Source organism: Diuraphis noxia, unplaced genomic scaffold (assembly GCF_037042655.1).
Source record: "Diuraphis noxia isolate RWA-SAM2 unplaced genomic scaffold, SU_Dnox_SAM2 contig0001, whole genome shotgun sequence".
In the NCBI taxonomy this organism is placed as follows: Eukaryota; Metazoa; Arthropoda; class Insecta; order Hemiptera; family Aphididae; genus Diuraphis; species Diuraphis noxia.
Window position 1 is genome coordinate 59,313,178 of NW_028301711.1, and position 15,171 is coordinate 59,328,348.

The following is a 15,171-nucleotide window of genomic DNA, read 5'->3' on the forward strand; positions in this document are numbered from 1 at the left end:
CCGCACCAGAAATTTCATCAAGTCTCCGCGGCCACTGCATGCAGGACCTTGGATGGTCGCCCGAGGGCACAATGCACCGCATATGCATGACAGTAAATTTTATAATATGCGAATGTGACTAGTGTGTGTGTAGTGAATAATGTGCATATGATGTGGTGTGTGAGTATGAGTGAGTGTGAGTGTGTGTGTGCGCGCGCGCGCGCTCGTGCGACCATAGGTCATGGACTCTTATGTTATTGCTATATAGACACCTATATGCTACTATACTATAGGATTATTTTAACTTCCGCCATATATACCTACCCGATATTATATATGATCAAAAACAAGCACGTGTGCTGTATACATACGTACCGTATAATAATATATACTCGTACACTATTTTACTTTCGATAAACGCCAAATGGTTATTTTTCATTTAACAACTTTTATCTGTAGTTTGTCCGGCGATTAATCAAACAACATAATGTCATAATATCATATTATAATGTACCCGCTCCGATAGTATATACCTACGTATATATTATATATAGTGTAATACAGGGTGATTCCTTCATCGTGAATCAGGTGGTATCTTCGAAAATAAAAGTTTTTAAATGAAAGAACAAAATATTATTATGATGAACTATAGAAAAATGTAACAAATTGACAGTTGTATAATGAGTAGTTTAACTAAAAAATAATTAAATTGGACTTACTACAATATCACTTTTTTCACGACAAAATAATAAGTCCGTATGTAGGAATATGCCTACTGCATAGGTATATAAAGTGCACAGTATACAAGTATAAGAAACTGTTTATGAGCTATAAATTCCGCCATAACCTATATTATACAGTTGTATAATATTCAAAAAGGGTTTCAAATTGTTATTAACTAAACCTGTACAAGTACCTTTATTTATATTACTTTTTTTTATTGATCTTAATATTATTAATAATTTCTGTTTTGACATCTGAGACTATTGCCATACATTGTTTTATTCATCATAATTGTATGTATAACTATACCTATTCAGTGTACTATGAATGTTCAATAGAATATAAACTTCATTAATTTATTTGCAAATATTTATAATATATTATTATTAAATACACACCAAGCGTCGTTTAACTACTAATTTTTTGCATGGTCTAAGCATTGTGCATAAGCATAACATTATTATTATAAAATTATCATCATCCATTTTAATAACTGAAAATCAAATAATATACACTACTATGACTACTAGTCATAGGCGCAATTTTAATAAAAAAACCAAAGGTGCTTATGCTATGCATTTTGTCATTTAACTTTTTTTTTTTGAAAGAAGAAGTTTTTGATACATAATCATGATCATTATTTGAGGGTGCTAATACTCCCTAAGCCCCCCTATTTACGTCTATGCTTGTAGTACATATGCAACAAAAGCGGATGATAAGAAAAATTCAGATTCCCGAGTTCATAATGTGTTGGTTAAAAAGGTCGTGGCATAGGTACACAATAATATCAAATATGGACAAATTTAATATGTTATATAATATATACCGTTCTGATATAATATAAATTAAAATGTTATTTTTGTAGGTATGCAGGTTGTCTAACCACGTTTATCTTTAACACAAGTACTTATACTCATCTATTTAACTACTAAAAATCCCAATTAAAAAAAAAACCCTACCAACAAATTGAATTGAAATTTAAAAATATACTTAAGTAAAATATGAATTTAATGTAATTAATACTTTATGTCATATTTTATATAACAACCATGTATTTAATATTAAATTTAGTCTTATCAATATAAATTTTATAATGTCAAATATTAATATTTGAAAATTTGAAAAATAATCGCGTAATAATCTAAGTGATTTATTGGCAAAAAAATAGTCTCAACTATTACTCAGTGATATTTAATTCGATCAATGCAACTAATTTATATACTGATTTAAATACTGTGTGCTTTGTGCTCGTAATTATTGTCAATGAACTTTAAATGTCAATAACGTTTTTTCTCGGTAGATTTTATATTTATAAACTGGCAGAATTTCCCCCTATACTGGTATTACACGGCACGTGCACTTCAGAGTTGGTCTTTGAATAGAAGGTATTTCCTCATACACGAGTTTTCCATAAATCATACAGGTATGTTTAACAGATTTATTTTATACGATTTAAACTATTGTTTATAGATTCTTAGAAGTCACTAATTCATATATGAAAAACCTTAAGAGTATTCTGAATAATTATTGATAATAAAACCCAAATATTCTTAAAATCGTCAGAGAATCGGAAACACGTGGCTGTGAATTAGCGGGGCCAACAACTCACTTTCAAACATATCCTACGATACGAACAGGAACAATTCAATAGGATTTTTTGGTGAACGATCGAGTACGGAAAATAAGATTATCAACAAACTATAATTTTTCTAGGTATACCTATTACATAAAATATATTGCAGTGATACGCATTTTTCACATGCGCGTAGTTCTCAGTAATCACCTCAATGGCTCAACCATCCAAATATAATACTGTATATAAACTTCCATTTCGTACCCGACTGATAAACATAGAAAAACAGTCTACAGCTACCTAGTAATAAAAATATTTTGTAATAATAAGTGTATAATTGCTGTAACTGTTGTTAAAAAAATACCTAATCAACTTAATATTGGAAGCTGGTTTCGTAATTTAATGTTGTTAATATTATTTTGGTACATTTTTTCCTCTTTTTAGTAATTTTAATTTAATATGTATTGCTTTTTCCTCCGATGTTTTTTATAAACCTGTTTAGTATATTTGTATAATTGTCGAGCTGTCATAGTCTCAGACTAAAAGCTAATAAAAAAAAAGTATATAATTTGACTTAATTTTCAAAATTCAAATTATTTCCGGTGAGGGGAGGGGTGACCCCGCTATAAACGTGCCGGAATTTAGTAATATCAAACGGATAGGTGTATGGATGAAAATCGGGGGATCCAGCCCACAGACCATCAGCGATTAGCAGCAGTCATCGCAGAGTGCAGTGACTGCACAATGAAGCACGCGGTAGATCGCGTCTGCAGTGACAGTATAGACAATGCATATAGTTATTCCCCGCTCGGCTAAATATAGGAAATGCAATAGTCTATACTTGTACACATAGTAACTGATAAAGTTTGAAGGGGGTTACGTCGGAAAACCATGTTCTCGTTTCCCCGTCCTAACCCTTAAATCTCGACGAATATTTATTATCACCTTCGATCTTTGCCACAGTCATATCGGACGTTGCGATTTACGTGTCGCCGTCTCGCGAGCCCGGCGCGACATTAAAATCGTTCTAAAAACAACCCAAAGCCGTAAAAAGTAATAGTTTGGTCGGAGAAGTTTTACGTACGCGCTCGCGCAGTGCAGTTATAAAAGACCTTTTTCCATAAATAGACACTCGGCCGGGACACCAGTCATCTCGCGCGCGTTGTCATTTCTTCGTACGCCACTCGACGAGGCCGTGTAATAGGCACCTACCAACGACCACAGCGTGTTAAAACGTACGACTTTCTTAGTGCGCAACACATTACGACGCGTAAACAATTCGAAAAGAAACGCACGCGCCACGCACCCGATACGAGTATATTATAACTATATATAGTTACGGGTAATGTTAACATTTGGATACAGTCGATATTAGCAGGATAATACAACATTAGCCAACTGTTAACATTATTCACCATATAGATATTATTAATAATATTGGTTAATGTTAACATTAACCAGATAATATGATATCATCCAGGAACTTTTGGATAATGTCTTAACAACCATAAAACAGTATAAAATCATTTTAAATTATTAACAATATTGAATTTATTTAAAATACAACTATTAATTACCAATAAAATGCACATAAATTATAAATATGAGTTTATTTTTCATTTTATATTTAGCGTTTTGTATAGAATATAAAATTATAAAAACGTCGTGCAATTAACATAAATATTAAGAGGATGTGATACCCGCATGTGTTGTCTCCGTCTTACAAATGCGTAACATGGTACATTTTTCGCTCAGCAGAAGACGTGTAGCTCCGTTAACTTAAAAATTAGAGTGAACTGACCTCTTATAAAATTTAAAGGTAAGATTATTATCTAGACAACCTCATATGCTTTTTATTTTATATAAAATTTAAAGCGAGTTATGAGTATTTTAAAATTGTAAATTTTTTGTGCATCTTAAAATACTCATAACTTCCTTTAAAATTTAAATATAATAAAAAGCATATGAGGTTGACTAGATAACAATCATACCTTTAAATTTTATAAGAGGTCAATTCACTCTAATTTTTAAGCAAACGGAGCTACATGTGTTCTGCTGAACGTAAAATTTACTATATAATTTATAATTCACTTGTAAGACAGAGACAACACATGCGGGTATCACGTCCTCTTAAGTCCATATATTATATTTTTCACTTTATCGGTAAGATAACTGACCAACTCGGTTATAGGTTAATTAAGATATTATACTCTGACAGTGACAGTCCAACGCTTCATTATTTATATTATATAGAATGCTAACAACTCGAATATATAACTTTTAACATTATCCAATATTGACTGGTTAAAGTTAACATTATCCGGATAATGTTGATATTTCATGTTTATAAACGAAAAATACCATTATTATATCATTATTTCTGTTATGAAATCTTGGGAGAGTGATCATTTTTATAATATGCACGTAGTATATATACACGAAAATGAGTTAGGTTGAATTTAAGATTTCTATCCGAGTACCTATGTGTGAATAACGTGATGACAGTGATGCATTAACAATATTATTTTTTAAATTGCATATTCGCAATGTTCAGATGATAAGTCGCTTTGAATAAGCATCGTAAATACTTACACTTTGAACCTGCACGCGTGGAAAGAGCTACGCGCTCGCACAACATTAATACCCACGTCTTCGAAGCAAACGTCGAGTAACGTGTTTTTTTTTTTTTTTTTGTAAATAGAAATTCACCATATCCGTTATATATATATGATACTGTGAAATATTGAAATGTATATAGATACAAAAATAGAGAGCAATAGAAACAACGATTTCTGCGAAAAATACATTCGTTTTAATGTATATAGCGTTATCTTGCAACATGGCAATATTTCGTAGTAACGGAATCCACTTTGTTATTTATGGAAAGATATTATGCGTCCTCTTTAATTTAAGTCTCCAAAGTCCACGGCCCGAGGGAACACTTAATAACAAGAAATTCCTTTACAAATTAAATAATAAATTCGAGAAATCTTAAGCTGAAATTCAAATGCACACCTTTGCAGTATGCAAAAACCGCATCTAAATCCTGATGTATAATATTTTCTAAAACTCTAAGGCTCATATATTTAATTTCAAATATATTTTACACGTCATAAATAATAGATCAGATATGAAAGCATGAGATTAAATACTGAATTCGTCTACAATAAGAGTAATAAGACGACTTTTCCCGAGATCATGTCTCTACCTACTATATAAAGTACATTATACTACATTATAGGATTAGGATAAAGGATTCATACTCGGTGGTCATACTACAGGTAATATACTAACACTGGTAAACGTGGAACAGTGATAGCCGACAAATATATTATGACGATAATATTAGTATGCACACGATTGCAAGTACACTTATACGCGCCTTGGTCGTTTATTTTTATTATAATAATCATTATCGTTATTATTATTATTACACTATTTTATTCGTATTTTATTCATACGACTCATTCGTTATCTGGTTGACACTAAGCGAAGGTATATTATGCACTCCAACGGAGGTGAACGAGTTGGCCGCCGTCGCGTCGTTTCAATGCTATATTATATACGTAATAATATAATACTCCGTGTCGTATGCATTATACGAAAAAAGATTCGGTGCGCGCCGAGAAGCACACACGCGAACGACCGTCAGTGGGTTCTAATTTATGAAGATGTTTATTTTTTTTTCCTCCGTCCAATAAAAACGAGATAATATTGTTGTTGTTGTTATTACCATTATTATTATTATTTCTGCAATGGGTGCGAGAACTCGCCTCGCGTGAAAAACATAAAAAAAAAAATTGTGCCTGCACGCCACGCAGCGCGATGGGTGTTTTATAGGATGTAATGTAAGTGTGCATACGTGCGATGAGTATAAGTATACGTGAACGCGAGGAGACATGATTTCTATCTCGACACAATTTGAGTTCGGACACTCAGTAGGATATGTATGGTTTCTGTTGAGTTTACATTATGATCATTTTCGTGATTTGGATGTCCGCATTGTGAAAATTGAATAATTCCTCACAAAATTTTGTAAGGTATAAACGTGGATTTTCGTCAAACTTTTAATTAACGTTAATTATAATACCGAAGTGCTCAAGTGCAGTACCACCCAGAACTTTTAAGTTACCTTTGGATCTCATTCAAGTTGCCCACCGTCCTATATATCTAATATTATATAAAAACGTAAAAATATTTGACCGGCAAATATATACAATACACGGTGATTTCTTTGACTTACGTCGGAACACGAAGACGAGTTTTGTTTTAGATTGTTATCGTACATAGGTACAAACATGCTTCATAATGCGAAGATATATAAATGTGTATATAGTTACAACGACGGGGTACCGATTAATCACACGACAATAATATTATTACTGCTCGTCGGACGCCACTGGACATCCTTCAAACCAGTCAGAAGATTTATATCGTCAGAAGAAGGATTTTTGACGTAGTATATAATGGATTTTATTGATTCAATATCTTAGAATGATCTGTACAACCGCGACTATAACTCAACATCGAAATGCAGATGATGTATGCGTAGTACACAATATTATATGGGTATGAAATAATTATTTTTTGGGGTATTTTTCTTAGGGGGGGGGGGGGGGGGGTTATTGAATTATTTATAAATCATACTTGGTACCTATATATTATAATAAAGGAGAAAACCTCGAACCCCGCACAGTCTACGCAGTTATCTCATCAAAATGATGTCTTACCTGTATGATAGTAAGGTGTTTTTTTCCACCCATGCTTAAAACGCTCAATTCCTCGTAAACAATGAAAAGCCTTTAATTATTGCAGGTATATATCCGGGAGATATAACACTGCGAGATACGTGCAAGGGATGATGCGATGGTTGTAAAGGGATGGTCACACACACGACCAACACGAGTAACTGAAAGACGAAACTTCGTCTGGAATAATAAGATGAGTGCTATATAATAAATTTATATTCAATGTTGTGTGTGTGTGCACCGTCAACAAGACAACGACCACTCCTCGGCGGCCAGGAGAATAATATATGACCTTGAACTGAATGCCACCGCCGCTCGGCAATCGAACAGGTCAACATCGCGGGACATTCGAAATCGCCGTGTGTGTATGTGTGTGTATTATACTATTATGCATAATATAAAGATAAAACGTACATCACGTGAGTCGTCGTTTATATTAATGTTTTATTTTTACTTTTTTTTTATTATTATCAAGCATAGTTTTTTATATATATATATATACGCGGGCGATTCGTATTTTATTTTTTATTTTTTGCGCGTACGCCTGCGCCACCACCTGCAGTTCAACCGTAACAGTGGTGGCGGCTCGTATATTATGCATACAATATTCATATATACTTCTGTGTAAGCGCAACGTATACCTATATACTTTAATATATGTATATATAGAAGTTCCAGATGTGATGTGGTGTGTGTGTGTGTGTGTGTGTGACTGTGTACATTCGAGCATAATATAATAATATATTATAATATAGTTGATGAACTCACCATCAGCTCTTCCTTGCACCGTCTCTCTTCTTCGAGCGACATCCGCTTCTCGTGTTTTTTGAAATACTTGCGTTTAGCGGCCTGCAGGTTGAACCACGTGTACGAGAACGCTTTTACATTGGGCAGCAACGCCTCTATGAACGGATGGAATTCATCCTGCGGATAAAGAAAAAAACAGAATTAAGTCATTATAATACGACAACGCCGTTGCTATATATTACACTATATTATCATATTGTTATTGTTATCATCATCATCATTATTGTTACAATTCGCGTGTACTACTCAGTTTATATAAGAGTATATTATTATAAATTGTATAATAGCCAATAGGTATACGCGAAATCCTTGCCTAAACCTGCAATTATTGACTAGGTCCTAGGTGTTATAAGTAGGTGTACAAGTGTGTGCGGTGAACGTGTACGATCGGATCCCGGTCATCACGAGCAACAGTCTTGAGCACGTGGTTGCAGCAGGAGGTGCTGCCAATTTGCACCGCACCGCACTGGGTTAGTGGGAATCGCACACGTCGAGATCCTCCGGCACCCGGTGCCAACCAGACCGCTACAGCCTGCCAAACGCACACACTACCGTGGTCGTGGTCGTGTCGTCGCCGTGACCCCGTTGGCCGAGACTTCTTATGCAATTGGCATGGTATATCTATGTGTGTGTGTGTGTGCTGGAGAATACGCACGTCATGCGAACGCACACAAACACTAAATCGGAAACTGCCAAATTTTTTTTTTGATTTTCAAACGGGTTTCGGCCAACGACAACAGTAAACAAACAAGACTGTTGTTTACTGCAGTGATTCTTCTGTTGTCGAAGTTCTTCCGTTAATGAAATTCAGAATTCTTACGTTTATTCATAATAATCATTGAATATATTATATAATACTAGGTATATTATATACATGACACGAGTATATAATCGTGGACATCAACGCAAAACGGCAAATCGTGTATCCCCGATGAAATATTAAAATTTACTTATTTTATTTTATTGATGAATATGGCACAGACCAAATAAAACCAATGGGGTTAAAAACATGGAGTTATAACAGATTTATTGATGCAATATAATATATAAATGCACGTCTGGTATAGTGATATACTGATATGTATACAAATTGGAGTGAAAAAGTGGGGACATAGTTTGTGATATTGAGTATAAGCTGAATAATAATAATAGTGAGTTGTGAGTGGGTAAAGCAAAAAGTTATGAAAGTTAGCTAGAAATGTCGAAAAGTCGATTTAATCAGCCGGGAGGTTGGATAGAAACCCAAGATTTTTCGCATATCTGTGATTGTCAAAACTCGAGAGATCAAGAAATCTGTACGTACATTGGCGTAGAGGACATAACATAACATGTAATCTTACTATCTTATTTAAAAAACACACTATCTACAAAGTTAATATATTTTATCAGGACACCTAGACACATATTATGAGAACACCGGATGTCGGGGTTCGGGGCTTTAATTGATCACACATGTACCTATATTTGGTGTTGATGACTTATCAGAGCTACACTCGGAGACAATCTATTTATAGGTATTTAAGTTATATAGTTAAAATTCTAATATTATAATGAATATATGTAAATATTTCGAATTTAATACTTGCTTACATTTTTCAAGATAAAAAAATTACGAAAATGCAAACGAATTTAACATGTGAACAAAATTGAACAATCACTAAACATTTAACAAATCTATAGTGAACTAATGGTCCTTTAAACAAAATTTATATTGGCCCATAACTGGTCGATTCGATTTTATTGAACCATTAGATTAATACTTTTTTATGCAACCCGACATAAAAGTAATAAATAAATTTAAAAAAATTGAATAATATTTTAAAATATTAAAATCGGTTAATATAATAATTTAAAATGTATGCAAAGTCTATAAAGTAAAATATAGTAAGGATTAAATTTAAGGTCCTTTATTTTCATCGAAACAGTGGTTAAATTTAATAATAAATTAGTAACAATTCAATATGATATACTCGAACTAAAAAAAAAAATGACTTTACATCAGTGTTAGATTCTGTTTCCAAATCTTAAATACTTGGTAGATTTTTAATATGCTGTGCTTGTGCCGGCATATATTAATTGTGTCCAGTTGTTGTTTTTTTTTTTTTTTTTTGGAACGTGCCTATTGACATTTAACTGTTTATTGGTAGTCCGATTATTGGCTATGTTATTAATAACTTGATGGTTCCGTGAGAAATAAATCGCATAATGGGTCAACCGGAGAACAGCGCGCATTGTGCTATTGGCAAAACAATGTCGTTAGACAAAAACACGTACATATACATCATATTGAAATCGTGTCGACGACATATTTTGAATTTATATTCTCTAACAATATTACAAGCAAATCATAATTAGCTTAGTAACATTTTCTACATGACGCATAACTGTTTAAAATATACACGTAAACATATTATTATATTGTATGCACGCATTATTCAATTAAAATAATGTCCGTTCCAACAAAATCGTTTTCAACCAGTAAATGTGTACAAATTAAAACTTATCATCTAACATTTAATTAGCTAGAAAGTCTTATTTTAAATAGATGAGATTTAGACTAAATTATACCTATGTATTTAGTTATTAATAAATTATAGATAAACGAAACGTTGATGAAAAGCGATTTTATAGAAGAGATCAAGACGTATAGAATAGAAACACATAATATATTATATAAATGATAAATCTATACAAATCTATGATAAAATAATAAACATACAAGAAAATCGTGATTAAAAAATTATTTCTAGAACAAAGTATAATGTTATCGCCAGGGATTTTTGTATTGTTATATATATTTTAGAAACGGGAATCAAAATAATATAAATCAAATACTATATAATACGCATCAATATTTGCATGTAGGTAGGTAATGACATCGACAATAATAATAAGTGGGTTGTCTCCTGTCGGTGCAAAGGAAGCATTCGCGAGCGGCTTGCCATCTTGCCATCACGGCGATGGCAGTGAGCAGCGTCCTGTTAGCCTGTCTTCCCCATGATAGTGGTGGTGGTGATAGTTATTATTCAGACTCGGTTTCCGAATAAAACGCACATGCTCGTCGAAAATTAAAAAAAAAAAAACAAACAAACATAAACACGCACAGATCGCTACGACTTTAACCATGTGTGATGCGTATGAAAATAATATTACGTGCACCTATATATATATATATATATATATATATATATATATATATATATATATATATATATATATATATATATATATATATATATATATATATAATATGTTATGTACGTGAATGTGTGAGTGTGTGTGTGCATCGGTATAAAATCCCACACATGTGTTGCGAGCGTGGTAAACATTGTATAGTAAAGAGTCGATCACTTCGGCGCGCAGACATCGAATCGGCGTTGTGTGAGTGTAAAAAGTATTTTTATATACGAACGGCCATATTCTATTATAATCATTATTGTTTTATCGTCGTACATAGTAATATACAAGACGATAACACCCCAAGCATGCTCACCCCCGTTTTTTCCATTATCAATAAATTTATTTAAATTCGGGTTTTGGGAATTTATTTATAGTATACTTGATGATTTTATTTTTGAAATACTTCGATGTTTAATACCATATTTAAGGAGTTTCCTGTGGACCGTTGTGATCAATCCCGATTTTGTTTTTTAAAAGAAAAATATGATTCTGAACCGCTGAACATCATAAATCCATGATATGCGTGTTACGTCAGTACTCAATGATTACTGATTAGGAATAACTACAATTTAACTAATTGGGTTCAACAGTACCGATTTCGAGTTGTAAGCACTAAGCTCTAATAATTTACTTGCAAGTCTTCAATCTTAACGAATAAGTATGAATAGGTTTACAGGTAGGTAAATTATTAATTTATATATTGTGCAGTTATGTACATTGTTAATGGAAAAATAAAGTCACATATAAAATACAACGTAAATAATTAATAACGAAATCTTAAATACAAACGATGTTGGTACAGTCAACATAAATAATTATTTTTCAATAGCTCAAACAAAATCATAAAAAAAACCATAATAAAAATCATTAATAATGAACCCTATTTTTAAAAACGTCCCATCAAAGTCACCAGGTTTTACGTTACGCAAATTAAAATTATTTAATTCGCCTAAACTGTATAATGTGTACTACACATGATAGTTTTCCAAGCAGATGATTAATTTTTTGATCGAAATTGCCCGAACAAACAGTGTGTACCGAAATAATATTAAGTATATCTGTATATATATATATATATATATATATATATATATATATAGGCAAACGATATACTGTGTACCTACACGGTCACACATAAAACCAAACATGACAATTGACAATATATTTTTATGATATTTTTCATCTATCCGGAACACTGTAAGCACTGTTTTTGCGTATATGTTATTCATTCGCTCGCGCGAATTCTTGAATAATATCAACGACGAAATACTAATTTTCCAATCTGTATGAGATCTGACCTAACCAGTTTGGAGACGATAACCGGTAAACCGATTCTGCGGAATTTCTCTGCGCCGCCCCGTGGACGGCGTTTTTTCACCAAATGACAATGTTATAATATTATTTAATAATAATAATAATATAGTCATGTTCACACGTAATAGCCCAGTCAAATCAGATAAAAAAAATCGACAAAGTTAGGAACTAATTCATCGAAAACTGAATTTTAGTGTTTGAGTAGTTTATACCTCACTTATAAATATACTTTAAGTTCTAACATCCACCCCTTGTGCGTAGCCCCCCCACTCCCTCTTTAATGAATGGCGTGCCCCTTTCACTGTTTTCGCTAATAACTCGTCAGCTTTTCAGGTTACAATAAAAATACCTTTGACCAAAATTAAAGAACATAAAATTTACCATAAACTAAACTTAAATATATATATATATATTTTACGGTAAGTATTTTATTTTTTTTAAATATTTCTGAAAATTAAAATTAATCAGTACAATTTTTGAACAAAAGCAGTGGAAATGGGGATTAAAGTAAAAATACGACATAATTAATGTTTGAACATTTAGCTATACAATCACAGCGTAGACGATTTATAGAATTTTCCTTGGACAGAAAAAATATTCATTTTCCATCACTGTGTACAAAATATACCTAGGATGCTTTCATTTTTGTGTCATTCTCCCATTTTTCCTTTAATAATGAATTTAATTTTTAAATTTGTATACTATGTCTTGTGGTGAAACTGACCAGTATAAAATCGCCAATTTTTGATAGTCGTTAGAGGGGGTCAGGGAGGAAATTGAGAAGGAATGCACCAACTACATCTGCGCGCTTCTATAATATTATAATAAATATTATTATGAATATCATATTATAATGTCTGCCACTTTCAGGTTCATGTGCGAATTTGGGGTGAGGTAAATTCATTTAAGTTTCTTATGGAACCTACTATATTTCATTTTCATTGTAAATTCATAAATGTATACCTAGACTAGATTATAGTTTCATCGCCGAAATTATTCGTTTATCGCATACTGCATCGATCAATGATTAATGACAATAGAAATTCCGATACAAGATAAACCCTTATCTTAACCTAACCAGATCTTGCCTCTGAGAAAATAGTACATTTTATTATGTACAATATATACATGAATGTATAACTAATAAGAAAAATCAATTTTTATACCTAATATTCACATAATTGACATTACATGACAATTTATACACTAAAATGATTTATATGAATTACTTAACACTGGAATACCAAATATGATCATAAAATTAGTTTTTATTTATATTGATTTTAATTTGATTTAGGATAAAGAAAAAAAAATAGACTTATGACACTTAAGTTATAGTATTTATAATTTTTTTGAACTATTGATGACAAAATTTAATACAGTAAGTTATAAAACTGAGTTTAGTAAAAATTCTTAAAATTGTATTGTGTTATCAACAAATATTGTACAGGATTGAATATAAGTCTATTCCTATCTTCAGTCTAACGTGGTTTCATAAGACTATAATTTGTTCGACATTGGCGTTTTGGGCAGGCATGACAAAATAAAATGCATTTTACCCACTAAAAAAAAAAAATTATTTTCGTTAATCATTATTAATTTTTGGAGGGTTTTGGTCAGGGGCAATAATTTTATAAAAATCGTGATTCCACCGCTTAAGACTCGTTTCAAAATACAATTAAGGCCGCAGGTGGTGCAAATATAATAGGTACCAGCTAATAATCTGCACTGGTGTACACATAGATATTAAAGAATGGATAGGCCATGGCTATACTAATAAAATAGAGGGAAATGTGCCGGAATGGGGAAGAGAGGAAGAATGTTTATTATCCTTGACTCTCATTTTGGCAGAGGTCTTATCATAAATTATGTACAATAATTACATATATATAAATGGTTGTGTTAAGACATCTATAACATAGAAATATTTTCATGTTCGTTCTCCCGTATGATAAGCATAAATGGCCTGTCCATTCTTTAATATTTCTATGCGTGCGACACCGGAGTCGGATATTTTCGAACTATTAAACCAACTACCAACGCTCGCCGCGATCCGCTGGATGTCGTGCGAGCGCTGTCGCTCGCTATTTATAAAACGACGACGGCTGTTAAGACTACAGCAGCGGCGGCGGCGGCGTTGCAGCAGTGGTCTACAATAAGGCTTATCCATCAGAACTATATTGCATAACCACCGCCACATGGGATAAGGTCGTCGACCTTGTTTTCTCCTATCGTAAAGAAAAAAAAAGAAGAAGAAAAATAATAATAATAAAACACACACACACGGGCAACGAAAGATATTATATTATGTGCGTTTTACACGGGACACCCACATTCCCCCGCGGTGATCACTGTGCGACGACCGGGTAACATGATACCGCGCTCAATCGTCCGAAGAATGTCCGGCAACCATACTATATAATATCTCGTGTATTATAATATTGTATATATATATATATAAAGGTACACCTACAATCTAAGCGCGCGTGTGCGATCTCTTTTCAAAATATGCGCGCAAACTTCGAAAGTGCGAAGCAAAAAGACAAAAAAAAAATGGAAAAAAACATTTTACTCGACCTTCGGCGGTGATGGCGGCGACGATGGTATTATACCGGAGTATATTAAAATCTGATATAGTATTATTATTATTATTATTTTATGATTATTCCGGGGAATTATAAGATGCGCGTGTGCCGGCAAACGTTTAACATATTATACCTCTCATATAATATACAATAAGACGGTCGCGTGGTTGTCAAGTGTGTATTAGTGGCGTATCGTGTGTGTGCACCAATAAGATTTTTTTTTATTTGGTCGTCGTCAAACTACTAGCTTCGGAGTAAATTG

General features: G+C 32.6%; 1 protein-coding gene across 11 annotated transcripts in view; it reads right to left on the bottom strand.

Moving 5' to 3' along the window:
- NfI (Nuclear factor I) overlaps positions 1-15,171 on the bottom strand; it is a 165,867-nt gene that overhangs the window by 118,701 nt on the left and 31,995 nt on the right. For all 11 annotated transcript variants that reach the window (XM_089217837.1, XM_089217813.1, XM_089217825.1 and 8 more), the window contains exon 2: positions 7,792-7,947. In XM_089217837.1, coding sequence (XP_089073963.1) covers positions 7,792-7,947 — 156 coding nt within the window. The remainder of the gene's footprint in view (positions 1-7,791; positions 7,948-15,171) is intronic.